The 15,915-nt window shown below is 52.3% G+C and overlaps 2 protein-coding genes across 2 annotated transcripts; both read right to left on the bottom strand.

Annotated features, from left to right (window-relative positions):
- Positions 1–3,223: 3,223 nt before the first annotated feature.
- Positions 3,224–4,848, bottom strand: LOC119276617 (F-box/kelch-repeat protein At1g23390-like). The gene has a single exon (XM_037557742.1). It carries the CDS (start codon positions 4,691–4,693, stop codon positions 3,434–3,436), a length of 1,260 nt encoding a protein of 419 aa, XP_037413639.1. The 5' UTR covers positions 4,694–4,848; the 3' UTR covers positions 3,224–3,433.
- A 4,065-nt stretch (positions 4,849–8,913) lies between these two features.
- Positions 8,914–11,749, bottom strand: LOC119276616 (ABC transporter G family member STR2-like). Its single transcript, XM_037557740.1, has 4 exons — positions 11,210–11,749; positions 10,470–11,107; positions 9,692–10,339; positions 8,914–9,475 (listed from the first exon to the last, which is right to left on the bottom strand). Exons 1-4 carry the CDS (start codon positions 11,732–11,734, stop codon positions 9,142–9,144), a joined length of 2,145 nt encoding a protein of 714 aa, XP_037413637.1. The 5' UTR covers positions 11,735–11,749; the 3' UTR covers positions 8,914–9,141.
- Positions 11,750–15,915: the final 4,166 nt, after the last annotated feature.

Below are 15,915 nucleotides of genomic sequence, written 5' to 3'. Positions count from 1 at the left end.
AATGCTAGGAATAATTGATCTAGACAAACATTCAATTTCACCAGATGACTATCAATTGCACCGTGAAAATTGATGGTAAATTTTAACAGTTTGGAGTATAGATTAACTGAAACCTGACATTTTAACTGAATTTTACCTTTTTCCTTCCTTAGGAAAACAAGCTCTGGCGGCAACACAAAGAATTCAGTTAACACTATTTTTTGCATAATTGTTGTTGTCAGTTAACTGAAACTACAGCACATTCCAATCAATTGGCTGCAGTAAAGAACTGAAGAGATGCTATGATAACAACTGCTCTATTTGTTCTATCTAATCTGTTCTTTTTTATTTAAGAAAAATATAAGCATGCATTTACCAGTAGGCGAGATCATCTAGCTACTTTGTAGTGTTATTGTTGTCTAAATAGGAACAGTTTACCTCATTAAAAGTACAGCCATCTCCAAAAGTACAGCACATTTAACCACTGAACATTTACCTGGTGAGATGTTTAGTCATGCATCCTAATTCAGACGTTGTTGTGTGTATAAGTAATCTGTCAGGAGTGTTTATTTCCACGCATGCATTATCAAATTGGCTGTGAGCCGTAAGGTGGAATGCTTAGTATTTTTGCTCATACAAGAAACTTGCTCAGTTCGATTAATTCAGCTCCAATGGCGGTATCTATAAGACATGGAAGTGTGCAATTTTCTGTATGTGCTCTCATATTTTTGCTCATGCATGCTTTTTTCAGTTAGTTTTTCCCACATTTTGGAAAGAATCATGCACAAAGGAAACAAACACTTCATCTGATGGTGTACCTTCTTCAGCTAGCAGTACTCTGATGGAGTACCTTCTTCAGAGGGCAAATAGCACCAGCAGCAGCAGTCACAGCGGCAGTCAACAACAACAACAGAGGAGCAGTAGCATCAACACAGATCAGCAATAGAAGCACAGGCAGAGGAGAAGTAGCATCAACACGGGAAGAGGAGCAGGAGCAGCACGGGCTAGCTCCACCGGCGGCAAGGGAGAAACAGAGGAGAAACAAGATGCAGCAGCACGGGCTAGCACCACCGGCGGGCACGCAAGCAGAGAAGGAGCACCACGGCGGCGCGTGGGAGCTCGACGAGGACTCGCGGGAGACCACGGAGGACACGCGCGAGCTGCTGTCCACCGGATCGTGGAGGCCGGCTCCGGCAATGCCCGTAGTTGGATCGCGGTGGCGCACGGGAGGCAGCTGAAGGTGGACTTGAGGGAGCACGAGGAGGACTCGTGGGATCTCGAGGACGATGAGAGGGAGCTCCTGCTCCCCCGGATCGTGGTGGCAAATTCCGGCGACGCCCGCAGGTAATCGCCGCGGGAGGGGATTGCGGCGGCGCAAGTCTGGGCGGCGGTGGTGGAGCAAGTACTTGGCGACGGCGACGGCGTTGAAGGTATGTGGCGACGGAGGCGGAACACTTCCTGGCGAGCGGCAATCACGCAGCTTGGCGGCGCCGGCCCCTGGAGACGCACGGGCACGGCGGAGGAAGACGACGGGGGTGGAGGGACTTGTTTGTGATTTGTTTTGAAACTATGAGGGGCTTTTTTTATAAAATTGGCAATGAACTACGCATGCGACATGTTTTTCGCGACGGAAGGAGTATGATGCTAAGCTTATGGTTGGGTATTGTCCATCACATCATTCTCCTAATGATGTGATCCCGTTATCAAATGACAACTCATGTCCATGGTTAGGAAACCTTAATCATATTTGATCAACGAGCTAGTCTTTAGAGGCTTACTAGGTACATGACGTTGTTTATGTATTCACACATGTATTTAAGTTTCCAGTCAATACAATTCTAGCATGAATAATAAATTTTTATCATGAATAAGGAAATATGATAATAACTAATTTATTATTGTATGTAGGGCATATTTCCAACAAGCATGACTATAGGAGTCGACATTACCAGCCACCGAATCTAAAGAGAGGAACACTCACGAAAACCCTTCAGTGGTTGTCGCAATCCGCAACTCGAGTGGTCAGGCCTGAAGAAGACCGCTGCTCATTGGCGTCGTCACATGGAGACCGTCACAACATGTCAGAGTGGAGACCCCATCTTACGACCCCGCCGTATCCTGACACCACACTTGCCATCACCAACGGTGGAGCACATGCCGCAACCTTACTAGCGCTATCCCCGTGGATCTGGTGGGGACATGCTGGAGATTGCTCGTCCGAACGTCTTAGGCTCGCCCCGGCGACCACAGGACGAACCCGTTTGATTGGAGCCACCACCCATCGGCAGGAGCTGGTAGCCGTGACAAACAGCGCCAGACAATCACATCCAGGAAGGATCCATCATTAGGTGAGCCTTGAATGGCAGGGGAGCCACACAGATCTCACCAAGAGCAGCCACCTGGACAGATCTAATGAGAAGCAGCCGCGGGGACGGATCTGGTGAGAAGCAGCCAGACAATCACATCCAGGAAGGATCCAACATTATTGGAGCCTTGAACGGCAGCGGAGCCGCACGGATCTCACCAGCTGCCTGGACAGATCTCACGTGAAGCAGCAACCAATCACATCCAAGAAGGATCCAACATTAGTGGAGCCTTGAACGGCAGCGGAGCCGCACAGATCTCACGAGAAGCAGTCGCATGATCACCCGGGGAGAGGGGAGTGGAGGAGAAAGAGATCCTGTCACCACCGGCAACCATGCGGGACTTTGCCCCGGAGGTGCTGACAGGCGGCGACGAAAGCAAGAGGCCGACGAGAGGGTCGGTGTGGTGACGGCGTTGGTGCCGCCCTAGTCGCCTAAAACAAGTGACGAGGTGTCTGTTTGGTTTCATCAAGAGAAAAGCTCACAACAGCGGTTGATGGTTGTTGATTGATTCAATCTACAATCTACTCCCTTCAATCACTAGTACACGATGTTCTATTTTTTAAAAAAATCAAACATACATAGACACGTTTTAGTGTAAGGAACTCCTTTGCGGACAATAATTCACGGGACGATTCCTGAACGACAGCTGATGCAATGGTTCTCCTGTACACGACCGACACGATGAAAGGCTCCGGCCAGTGGCGAAGCCACTCATCAGCTGGGTAGTCAATTGACTACCCAGCTTTTTGATGAAACTAGCATATGCTTGCAAAAATGTTGAATTTTTTTGTTTAATTTTGTGTACTTGACTACACAATTTAAAAATGACTACACAAGACTGCAGTTCTGGCACCGCCATTGGCTCCGGCCACACGTCGTCCACAAATCGTCTTTACATTGTCGTCCGTATAGCATTGCTTTTTAGTGTATTTATTACTCACTCATTTCAGTCAGTCCATTGGGTTTGAAGATTCCTGAAACTTGAATGATATACAAAGCATCTTATGTTTATGAACCGAGGGAATGATATACAAAGCATCTTAAATTTATGAACCGAGGGAGTATTTTATTTAACTAAAAACTGTGTTTCACTGTACATCCGCACATGCACGTTGTGGGCCCAGAGGTGATAGTCCACGCGACAGCTCGAGCTCGTCCAACCCCACCGGCGAGCACGCGAGGATGACGCGGCCCAGCGGCTCGGCGCGGACCGAGGGCGCGCACGGCACCCACTCCCACCGCTCCACGGCGCCCCCCGTCTTCCCCTCGAGCACGGCGCCGTTGGCTGGCTCGGCCGAATTGTACACGTACCCTCCGGTGGCGTTGCCGCACACCGCGATCGACGGGAGCGTCTCCCCGTCGTCCTCCTCGTCCTCGTCGTGGGGGAAAAGCCTCGCCGACATCTCGCTCGGCATTGCGTCGTGGCCCGCGCCGGGAGGCAGATCCAGAGTGTCGCCGTCCACCTCCCATGCTTGGATGACGACTTTGTTCTTTGCCCCCTCGCCTTCGCGCTTCGCTCCGAAAAGGACGAGCTGCTCGGCGCCGGCGCGACCAGGCGCGACGCCCCACGTGGAAACGCCGGCGTCTGGTTTGAGGCGACGGGTTGGACCCCACCGCCGCATCGACGGATCGAACCAGCTCGCACACCCGGTGGTTCTGTCCGCGAGGTACACTCTGTGATCCGTCGCGGCCACCGAAAGCCACGTTGCTGCCGCCGACTCGCGGAGCGCCGCCGGCATCGGATCGCAGGCCGCCCAATTCCCGCCCTCGTGGACCTCCACCGCGGCGGCGTCCTCTCCCTCGGCGAGCGCAAGCTGGCACGCGCCGCCGAGGGCGACCACGCGGTCGCCCACCGCTGCCAGCACCGGGTCGACGCGCCACACGCCGGGGGCCTTCATGGCGACGCACGCGGACGTCCCAAGAGGGTCGCCGGCGACGTCGAGGCCGGAGCAGGAGAGCGCGCACACCCGGTCGCCGCGCGCGCCGCGCAGGAGGCGCACGTGCGACGGCGTGGCGTGGCGCGGGGCCTGCACGGTGAGCCACGCGCCGGAGTGCGGGTCGTAGGCCGCGGTCCGGCGGCGGCGGCCGTGGAGGTGGACCACGAGCCAGGGCAGCCGCCGCGGGCGCCGGCGCAGCGCGGACCGCACCGCGCGGAGCCACTCGCGCGAGACCCCCGCCGCGGCGGCGAGGTCGGGCGCCGGCACGCGCTCCACCACCGACTCGAGCACGTCCCCGTACAGGTACAGCGCGGCGAGCGCCGGCGACTCCTCGCCGCCGTCGTCGGCCTCGCACCCTTCTTGATGGTGCCGCCGGTGCTTCGGCTCGCTGGCTGGGATGCTCACGCCCATTTTCGAAACTCCGATGCCACGAGTCCACGCAGGACAAGCTGGACAGCCACTAGCCCACTACTAGTCCTAGGACACAGTTTAGATCTGCACCCGCACTGACGAGCTAAATAGACGAGGCGGAGTGTTTACGAAGACATGGCCACTTGAGTAGTGGAACCCGAAATAATTGTAAGTGGGACTAAATAAACGTTTAACGTGCACTTGGGCTTTGGTTCCTTTGAAAAGGGGAACGACAAGGACGTAAAGACTTATCTTTTCGCCGCCGAACCTGAACGGAGCCAAGCCATCTGCGTTCGTCGGGGCCCTGCAAGATATTATCGTCCGCTGCTGCTGACGCTGAGGCAGCTGACCCTTTGTTTGTTTGTTTTTTTGAGGGGAACGACTGCCTTATTTCTCTAGTGCTCTAGTGCACCATCAGAGGCAATGTCTGAGCTTACAAAGTCTGGCGCTACAAGGCGCCAAGAATGGCACAACTCCCTACAGCAACTCTCCCTAGCTAGTCTATGAGCGACTACGTTTGCGGAGCGACGAACCCAAACAACTCTAACCTCCTGGAACTGGGTAAGTAGCTCCTTGATCTCCTGGACGACCTGACCCATCATCGAGAGATCCTTCTGGATGTTGTTGATCTTCCGAACCGCGTTCGAGTCCATCTCGAACACCACCTTCTGGACATCATTTTCTTGTGCTAGAAGAACACCCCGACGGCATGCTAGGAGCTCGGCAACTTCTGGATCCGACGTAGCTGGGGAAAAATGGCACGCTCCTGCCACGAACGCGCCATGGTGGTCTCTAAGGACCGCTCCACCTCCTCCTGATCCTCCTTGCTTAGCTAGTGCACCATCAGTATTGACCTTCATCCACCCTTCTTCTGGTTTCGTCCAGACATCTTTGTTACGCACAGTTGGCGGCCTCACATTAGTTTCCTTGATCGCCTCCCACTCCTGATCAAGATAAATCACTCTGTCTGCAATCAGGTTCGGGTCCTCTATACGTCCACTATCCCGTGCGTTGTTCCTTGCAAGCCACAGTTCATACCACGCCCTCATGACCACCCTCTTCTCCTCATTCGATGCTGCCGCCAGCTAATCCAACACCCAGGTTCGCATATTATCTACCCTGTCAATATGTGTGGGCAGCAGCGCCAGGGGCGCCCCAACACCATTGCCAAGCACTTTCCAGAACTGCATCGAATGAGGGCAGCGCCACATTCGATGAATAACTGTCTCTTCTCTTCCACACGCTATACAGAAGACCCCAGGCTTTACATGCCGTCGCAGCAGTTCAGCCCCTACAACCAAACCATTTTTTAGCAAACACCAACCATGGATCTTGACCTTGTTGGGGACGTCCGCAGCCCATAGCTCCATCCAGCTCCGATGCTCAGCCACCGAACTTGACGAAGAGGCCAGTGCCTTCGACGCCACTTTGAGAGACATACCCAAGTGGTACGCCGACCGAATGGAAAAAACTCCATTTTTAGTATAATTCCATGCCCGGAAGTCCTCCTTTCCCGGTCCTCCGATCAAGATCTGTCTTATATCCTGCACATCACTCGGAGTAAAAACCTGCAGCAGTTTTTCCTCATCCCATGTCGTGCCTTCCGGTGTAAGCAGGTCAGCAACCTTTACAGTGTTCGGTACATATGTGGCACCCAACGGCACCATGCTACCATTACGCGGGATCCAATTGTCATGGAGCACGTTTATCTTTGTCCCTTCCCCAACACGCCATATCAGCCCACGTGCTAGCAGGTCTCTTCCATGCATCAAGCTTCTCCACGTATAGGAACACCCCTGTGGACAAGGAGCAGCCATGACATCCATATCTTCATAGTATCTTGCCTTAAGCACTTTTGCACATAAAGGTATTGGATACATTAGTAGCCTCCAGACTTGTTTGGCCAGGAGAGATTGATTAAACATCTCGAAGTCCCGGAAGCCCATCCCACCAGACTGCTTCCTTGTACACATTTTGTCCCAGGCCACCCAATGAACTTTGCGCTCGCCGTCAGCCGCCCCCACCAGAATTTAGAAGAAATAGATTTCAGCTTCCCGCACATTTTCTTGGAGAGCTGGAAGCAACTCATCGAGAACGTCGGTGTTGCTTGCAACCCCGACTTGACAAGTACCTCCCTTGCTGCCTTCGACAAACCCTGTCCTTTCCACCCCATTACCTTCCCTCTAGAAGATTCTTGAACATACCTGAAGCACCCATCTTTGGACTTGCCCACCATGGTTGGTAACCCAAAGTATTTTTCATTAAGTGCCTCTGATTGTATACCCACCACACCCTTCAAATTAGCCTTGACCTCGTCATTACATCCTTTTCCAAAAAAGATGGAGGACTTCTCCAAATTCACCTTTTGTCCTGATGCCTCCTCATATGTGATAAGAATCTGCCGAAGACGCTCCAAATTCGGCTGTGAGGCCTCAAGGAAGACAATACTATCGTCCGCAAACAGTAGGTGTGTGATTGTGGGGCCAGTGCGCCCAAACGACACCCCCTGTATTTCCCTCTCCCGTTGTGCCTGCTTGAGTAGCGCCGAGAAGCTCTCTGCATAAAATAAGAACAAATAGGGAGAGATGGGGTCTCCTTGTCGCAGCCCTCGAGAAGGGAGAAAATCTTCTGATAAACTACTATTAAGTTTCACTGAGAATCTTGCAGAAGTGACACACCTCATAACCATGGCTGTTCATGATTGAGAAAAACCCAGCTTAGTGATCATTTGTTGAAGAAAAGACCATTCCACTCTATCATAAGTTTTCATCATATCCAATTTAACGGCACACAATGTTTTTTTCCTTTTTCTCTTCCGTATGGCATGTACACATTCATATGCCACGAGCATGTTGTCGGTGATGAGTCTCCCCGGAACAAATGCACTTTGCTCCTCTGATATCAGTATAGGGAGCACACCCTTAAGCCCGGCCAAATTCGTCTCGTCGGCTCGCCTTTGATAAGATCGCCCCATTTAGTTAGAATCTAGCAGTACGCCCCACTGTGTCATTTCAGCGGGTACTATGAAGTTAATTGTTTCGCAAAGTACTCCCTTCGTCTCATAATATAAGATCAAACGTTCATAAGACGGAGGTAGTACTGATGTTGGTTTCGTTCAGTCCGCAGCGGCTTGTCTTGGAATCCTAATGGATGGTAATTTCTTCGTGACTTTAGTGAAAAGACAAGGTTAGCGCTGAAAAACGGACGGTAGCCCAACCTGCTTCACATTCACAGCTAAAATGAGTGGATAGTTGTTTTAACACTGTACACATCTTTTAGCCACGAGGTCACCAAAGATATACTGTATAAAACAATTATGCGTTTGGACTTTAGCTTTTTTCCGTGCAAATCTGCTCCTAGAAGCCCAAACAAAGGCAGGGAGCGTGAGAGTGGGCGACCGAAGCACTATACATACACTAGCGTCCTGAACGATCTGTCCACTTTCGCGATTGGCTGCTTGACGTTTCTTGCAGTTCCAGTTCAGAATCATTATTGTCTCCACGGTGCGTGTCCTTGTCAACGAGACAGGAACCACTACTTTGCTAGAAGATTTTCCGAGCTTCCAACCGCAAACGGTAGTTATCTTGTTAGCATGTCAGGCTCAAATGGACGGCACACAATTTTTTGTAGTACTATTGCGCACTCATGAGCATCTATTTTGCGCAAACAAATTTAGCAAGCAAGGCCACGCTTTCAGAGCCTCGCTGTTCACAATAAATAGATTGGTCAGATTTCAGAAAACGGGTTGTTGAAAAATAAAATAATGTGTAGATAAGATTCTGGATTGAAGAATCGCTGTCCGCAATAAATAGATTGTTCAGACTTCAGAAAAAAGAGGCTGAACGATCCTGTGCGCGTCAGGCACCTGGAAACAGCGGGCAGAGTAATTGGAAACGTTCTACTTGCTGTAGCACGACCGAACGAGGCGGCGCCGCCGGGGAAGCGGTCGGAGCCGGGCAGCGGCGCCTGCTCCCCGAGGTTTAGTCTATTTGGATCGTTGAGAAAGAGATCAAGATCGGTTGGCCAGGCGGCCCGGCTAGCAAAGGGACGAAAGCCAGTTCCTGGTCCTTTTCGTGGTGGCTGCAGGCTACCAGCCTACGGGTCACTAGCATGAGAAGAACGTCCGTCTGTCACGTCATCGCACCAGGATATGCATCCCCAAACGGCTGGACCAAACCCAAGAGGTGCGACCTTGCAATCAGAGCGAACAACACCACAGATTGGAGAAAATACTGATCAGAATAAATCACGGCACGCTCTATCAACACAATGTCTTATCTGAAAATTACAGTTCAGTAGGAGTACTACAAATCTTGGAAAGAGATCTTGACATGATCCGTACGTGGGCCCGTCAATTCAAATGAATGATTACCAGAGAGCTTCGGATTAATTAAGCTAGCAAACCAGCATGATATGTCGATACAGGGGGCCCGGCCCTTCCGGTTGAGCTACTTCCTCTTGTTCTTGGAGGCGAAGCGGAGGACGAGGTAGAAGAGCACGCGGTAGAAGACGGCCCAGCCGAGCAGGTAGAGCACCATCCTCCACTTGCGGTCCTTGGCCACGCTGATGGTGAGGCTCTCGAGGATGGCGTTGCCGGTGAGCGGCGGGTTCGAGGAGAAGTCCCGCTCTCCGCCGAACTCGTTCATCAGGAGACCCTCGTATGGGTACTTCATCGTGGACACGGTGTTCATCCACTTCCACCCCTGCGGGATGCTGTGGCTGTTCACGAAGTAGCCGCAGAAGAGGAAGAAGAGCGCCGTGAACGCGATCACCGCAGCGTACCTGGGTCCAACAGACATCAGCACGGTTGCCTTCTAAACATTTTTTTTTACCCTAAAAAAATATAAACTTTTTTCTCTAAAAAAAAAGGTTGCGATATAAACTGTATGTAATTCTGGTCCAGCCCGATAAGACATGTTCAACTGGCCCAGCTTTCCGATATGTAATTGGGCTTTGGCCCGGACCAATCCATTTCCTCCCAAATAAAATTGTGCTTACCCAAGGATGAAGTTTGGCACGATGGAGCTGATGAAGACGACGAAGGAGTTGGTGGAGAGGAGCGAGGCGTAGAGCATGACGAGGAAGTACACGAACTGGCCGTGGAGCCCGATGGCCCACCAGGTGATGAGGGCGTACGCGGCGGACTGGAGCAGGAGGAACGGCAGGTACGTGATCACCCCGGCGACCACGTACGCGGACGCACGGTACGCGTTGTGCGAGGTCTCCCTGATGAAGATGAAGCGCTCCTGGATGAAGGCCGGGACGGCGTCGTTGGAGGAGAAGAAGAAGACGCACACGGTGAAGATGAAGAAGCTCAGCCGGTTGGTGATGCCCTGCGTGTTGTCCTTGGGCTTGGTGAACATGGTGGCCATCAGGAATCCCATCACTGTCAGCACCATCAGCCGCGACAGGAACAGCTCCGGCGTGCGCCAGATGTTGGTGAAGTTGCGCCGCATCAGCACCCACACCTCCGCCGCGTACGAGTTGGCGAACTTGCCGCGGTGCCCCAGCGCGTTGATGCCCACGCCGGCCGCCCCCGTGGTGGACGCGCGCTGCGCCGGCGACAGGTAGTCCGCCTCGTTCACCGTGTACCCCGAGATGCTGCTCAGCGGCGTCGGCGTCCCCATCACGATCTCCGGCCCGTACCTGTGGATTCCCGGAGACAAGCTATGCAGTTCATGCGACCGATCGGACATGCAAGTGCAACTACTACAGTCTTGCTACCGAGTCATACTATCTTCATAACACGACACGATGAGGAACGTTTTTGGGGTACCTTGGAGGGTTCTGTGACTTGCCGCTTTGATCTTTCTTGGGGCGCCGGGACGGCGTGAACTGCGCGCCGCTCCATGGAGACTTGGAGTGCTGGCTCCTGAGGCTGTGATCGAAGTCCTCGCCCCCGGGCCCAACCGGTGTCGGAGGGATGCTAGACACGGTGGAGATCCCCTCGGCGGCGAGCTTGCGCGGCTTCAGACCGGTGAGGCAAAACTCGGCGAGGGCGTTGACGCCGAACTCGGACTGGTCGTACTCCTGGATGACGTCGAGGAGGTGCTCGATGGAGTTCTCCCCTTTGGGCACCTTGCGGCCCATGCGGCCGAGGTGCGCGGTGACCTCCTTGGGCCCGCCGCTGTACATGAGCTGGCCGCGTGCCAGGATGATGAGGTGGTCGAGGAGTTGCAGGATCCGCGACGACGGCTGGTGGATGGTCAACACCACGGTGCTCCCTGCGCACGCGATGTCGTGCACCTTCTCGATCACGCTGTGCGCGCTCGTCGAGTCGAGCCCCGACGTCGGCTCGTCGAGGAACAGCAGCGCCGGCCCGTGGATGATGTCCACGCCGATGGAGACGCGCCGGCGCTCTCCGCCGGACACTCCCCTCGTGCCCTCGTCCCCGATGTACGTGTTCCTTGATGTCTGCACAGCTGTTCTGTTAACACGTATACACTCCGTGCGCACGTACGTACTATGATCTACTTTTGTCAAAGTAAAATACAGGTACCGTGCTTGGTTAATTACCGTGAGACCGAGCTGCTCGATGAGGTTGTCGACGCGGAGCTTCTTGTCGGAGGGGGAAACGGCGGAGCCGAGGCGGAAGTCGGCGGCGAACAAGAGCGTCTCGTAGACGGTGAGCATGGGGAAGAGGCGGTCGTCCTGCATGACGTAGGCAGACGAACGCTTGATGACGCTGGGGCTCATCTCGACGCCGTCGAGCGCCACGCGGCCGTCGAGGCTGGAGATGCGCCCGGCGAGCGCGTCCAGGAATGTCGACTTGCCGGCGCCGCTGGGGCCCATCACGGCGGTGACGCAGCCTTTGGGCGCGTACCCCGTGATCTCGTGCAGAAGGTCCACGTCCTTCTTCTCCCACTCCCCGCCGACACCCCGCTGCTTCTTGACCACAGTGTACGTAAGGCTGGTGAACTCCAGCCCGCCGGTGAAGCTGAATCGGCTGCCGCCTTTCGCGGTCGGCTTCTCCGGCTGGTCCATGTCTATCACGGCTTCCAGGTCCCGGTGGCCGCCGTACCGGTGGTTCGGCTGCGCCATGGTGCTCACGGACACTAGCGACTGTCTATTGCTGCCAGTCCAGTATGATGTTTTTTGTAACCATGCAATGCGTGTGCATATTAAAGCGTTGGCCTTCTTATTGGCATGCCACTGCAAGCTTGGAGAGTTTGTCCCGATGGTATGAGCCAATGTCGGGCGTGAGAAATGAGGATGGACAAGGAGATTCATCGGAGTGAACGTTGGTAGGGTCAGCTTTTGGTTTCGACCGCCGAGAGGTGATTGGCTGTTTGTCCTCGACGGTATCATGGCCTCATACACATTGAAGTGTACTGGCAGCTATTTTTGCTTGGAGGTTGCTTCTGGAATGCTCAACTTTTGGAGTTAAGCCCGCCAGAGAAAGGATGCCAGGTGTCTACAATAGAGTATTATGAAGCTACGATACTGGAAGTTGGGAATTACCGTGAAAAATAGTCCCTAAAAAGAGGAATTACCGTGAAACATCTCACATACTGAGCAGTTGGTACGCCTCGCTAAGCTGCACGTAAAAATGATTAAAGGTGTGCCCAAACTATGTGTAAATGATATGAATATAGTATTAACATAACAAAAATTATAGATACTCTCTCCATTCATCAATAGTCTGCGTATAACTTTTTCTAAATTTTCCCTTAATGGTCTGCGTACTAGGCCGCCGCAGCCAGTCTTTCCATCTACACCATTGCCCTTCCCGTCCCATCACTTAATTAGAGCATCTATAGCTAGACTTGGCAAATCCGCCCCTATACGTCCGCGGACGCATACGAACCGTCCCTCATATCTGTGACGAGGACATAGATTTGGGCACGTCAGGTCTGGCAACCGCCACTGATTCGTCCGTCGTGGTCGAGAGAAGGAAGAAGTCGTCGGCACAACCCGAGTCTGTTCCGGTATCCTAGATGGCTTCACGGAAGATGTCGCCGCCGAGGAGATGTTGTACGAGTCGTCGTGACTCCAAAGGCAACAGACGATGTCGGGCAACGGCACCGCCGGGCATGCTCACATGTTGTTCGACAATATGCCCGAGCAAGACCCGGTACATTCTTTGCCCCATATGCCATTTGAATTGGTTGCTTCTTGTGTTGCACATACCATTGGATAAATCTAGGGATGTTAGTAAATTGTTATACATATTATAGGACGAAATAACGATAAACATGATTTATTCCCCTTTGTTAAATTCGGGCAAACGTCTCACACTAAAAAGAGGAAGGTAGTCAAGCCAAGAGGTCCAACACTCACAACCTTTGAAGATGTGTTGTTGGTTGAATCTTGGTTGGCCACAAGCATGGATCACTATGTTAAACTGAGCAAAAGGGCGTCAAATATTGATAAAAATCCACAAACTCTACCATGAGGAAAAGTACTATGTGAAGCCACACCCCATTTATACCAACCGCGGTGAGGTCTCTCTCCAATTAAGATGGTCCACCGTCCAGGAGAGCGTCAACAATTTTATTGGTTACTATACACTAGTGGTTGGCCGGAACCAAAGTGGCATTGGAGTTCAAAGGCATGCAACTTTGGTGGCGAGTTTGTACCAACAAACCGAGAAAAGCCACCCACTTTATCATTGGCTGAAATTTAGTAGGAAACTAGAGTGGCAAACCATCACTGAAGAGCTCAAAAACAGCCCCAATAAGATGAAGAAAAATGATGGCTCTAGCTCCAATCAATCTATTGGATTGAATGATGAAGAAAAGTAAATTGTGAAGGAAATATGCCCTAGAGGCAATAATAAAATTGTTATTTTATATTTTCTTATTCATGATAAAGGTTTATTGTTCATGCTAGAATTGTATTGATCGGAAAACCTTAATACATGTGTGAATACATAAACAAACAATGTGTCCCTAGTGAGCCTCTACTAGACTAGCTCGTTGATCAAAGATGGTTAAGGTTTCCTAATCATGGACATGCGTTGTCATTTGATAACGGGATCACATCATTAGGAGAATGATGTGATGGACAAGACCCATCTGTTAGCTTAGCATAATGATCGTTCAGCTTTATTGCTATTGCTTTCTTCATGTCAAATACATATTCCTTCGACTATGAGATTATGTAACTCACTGATACCGGAGGAATGACGTGTGCTATCAAACATCACAACGTAACTGGGTGATTATAAAGATGCTCTGCAGGTATCTCCGAAGGTGTTTGTTGAGTTGGCATCGATCGAGATTAGGATTTGTCACTCCGAGTATCAGAGAGGTATCTCTGGGCCCTCTCGGTAATACACATCATAAGCTTGCAAGCAAACGACTAAGGAGTTAGTCTCGAGGTGATGTATTACGAAACGAGTAAAGAGACTTGCCGGTAACGAGATTGAACTAGGTATGATGAACAGACGATCGAATCTCGGGCAAGTAACATACCGATGGACAAAGGGAATTATGTATGTTGTCATAACGGTTTGACAGATAAAGATCTTCGTACAATATGTAGGAGCCCATATGGGCATCCAGGTTCCGCTATTGGTTATTGATCGGAGAGGTGTCTCGTTCATGTCTACATAGTTCTCGAACCCGTAGGGTCCGCACGCTTAACGTTCGATGACGAGATAGTATTATATGAGTTATGTGATTTGGTGACCGAATGTTGTTCGGAGTCCCGGATGAGATCATGGACATGACGAGGAGTCTCAGAATGGTCGAGAGGTAAAGATTAATATATATAGGATGATGGTATTCGGATACCGAAAGTGTTTTGGGGGGTACCGGATACTTATCGGGTCACCGGAAGGGGTTCCAGGCACCCCCGGCAAAAGATATGGGCCTTATGGGCCAAGAGGGGAAATGCACCAGCCACAAGGGGCTGGTGCGCCCCCCATATGGCCAGCCTAGGAGAAGAAGGAAAGAGGGAAGGGAAAGAAAAGAGTGGAATAGATTCCCCCTTCCTTCCCTCTCCCCCTCTTTCCTCCCCCCTCCGACAAATATGGCAGGGGGCGCGGCCTAGGGCAGGAGCCCAAGTAGGATTCAGACCTAATTGGGGAGCCCCTTGGCCTCTCCCCTCTCCCTCCCACCTATATGTATGAGGAGGGGGCGCCTAGCACAGCCAAGACAATTGCCTAGCCGTGTGCAGCGCCCCCCCTCCACCGTTTACACCCCCGATCATATTTTTGTAGTGCTTAGGCGAAGCCCTGCAGAGATCACTTCACCATCACCGTCACCATGTCGTCATGCTGACGAAACTCATCTACTATCTCGATGTTTTGCTGGATCAAGAAGGCGAGGGACGTCACCGAGCTGAACGTCTGCAGAATGCGGAGGTGCCGTACGTTCGGTACTTCATCGGTTGAAGCGCGAAGAAGTTCGACTACATAAACCGTGTTGTGAAACGCTTCCGCTTACGGTCTACGAGGGTACGTAGTCACACTCTCCCCCTTGCTGCTATGCATCTCCAACAATTCCCAACAGTGGTATCAGAGCCAGGTTTATGCGTAGATGATATGCACGAGTAGAACACAATGAGTTGTGGGAGGTGATAGTCATACTGCTTACCATCAACGTCTTATTTTAATTCGGCGGTATTGTGGGATGAAGCGGTCTAGACAAACCTTACATGTCCACGCACATGAGACCGCACTACTAGAATCAAGATCTTTGCCGTCAAAACACTAACGACAAAGAAAGAGATGACGACAAAGATCATGTTTGTCATCGGCTAGCCCTTTGCCGTCCGCTAGCGGACGGCATAGAAGCTTTGTCGTCAGCTAGCAGACGACAAAGAGGGAGGGTGGCCCACTCGCGAGAGCCACCTAACGGCCACTTTCTTTGCCGTCGGCTAGCAGACGACAAAGAAAGTGACCAAACTAACGTCCATTAGCTAGGCTCTTTGTCTTCTGCTAGCAGACGACAAAGAACCATGCCCTAACTAAAATGCCAACAATGCCCGCGCCCCACCTCTCTGTTCCCCCTCTCTTTCCGCCCCATGACCGAGCTACCGCCACCCCATGCCCGAGCTACCGCCACCCCACACCACCCCGCCCATGTGCCGCCGCCGCCCCGTGCCACCCCCGTCGCCGCGCCGCCACCTCCTTCCCGGCGATCCCCTCCTCAGCCTCGTGCCACCCCCGTCGTCGCACCGCCCTGCCCCCTTGCCCGAGCCGTCGCCTCGCGCCATCCCATGCCCGTGCTGCCACCGCCCTGCGCCACCATCGTCGTCGCGCCGCCACCGCCGCC

This window comes from Triticum dicoccoides, chromosome 3B, assembly GCF_002162155.2.
Source record: "Triticum dicoccoides isolate Atlit2015 ecotype Zavitan chromosome 3B, WEW_v2.0, whole genome shotgun sequence".
Taxonomy (NCBI): domain Eukaryota; kingdom Viridiplantae; phylum Streptophyta; class Magnoliopsida; order Poales; family Poaceae; genus Triticum; species Triticum dicoccoides.
The sequence above is the reverse complement of the archived record's forward strand: the minus strand, read 5'-3'. Positions and strand labels throughout refer to the sequence as shown.

What these genes read in the sequence shown, in the direction of transcription:
- LOC119276617 (XM_037557742.1), bottom strand. Translation starts at nt 4,693, where the DNA reads ATGGGCGTGAGCATCCCAGCCAGCGAGCCGAAGCACCGGCGGCACCAT.
- LOC119276616 (XM_037557740.1), bottom strand. Translation starts at nt 11,734, where the DNA reads ATGGCGCAGCCGAACCACCGGTACGGCGGCCACCGGGACCTGGAAGCC. An exon ending in TCGAGCAGCTCGGTCTCACG is followed by an intron (nt 11,108 to 11,209) that starts GTAATTAACCAA and finishes ACAGCTGTGCAG; the next exon opens with ACATCAAGGAACACGTACAT. An exon ending in GTGCCAAACTTCATCCTTGG is followed by an intron (nt 9,476 to 9,691) that starts GTAAGCACAATT and finishes TGTTGGACCCAG; the next exon opens with GTACGCTGCGGTGATCGCGT.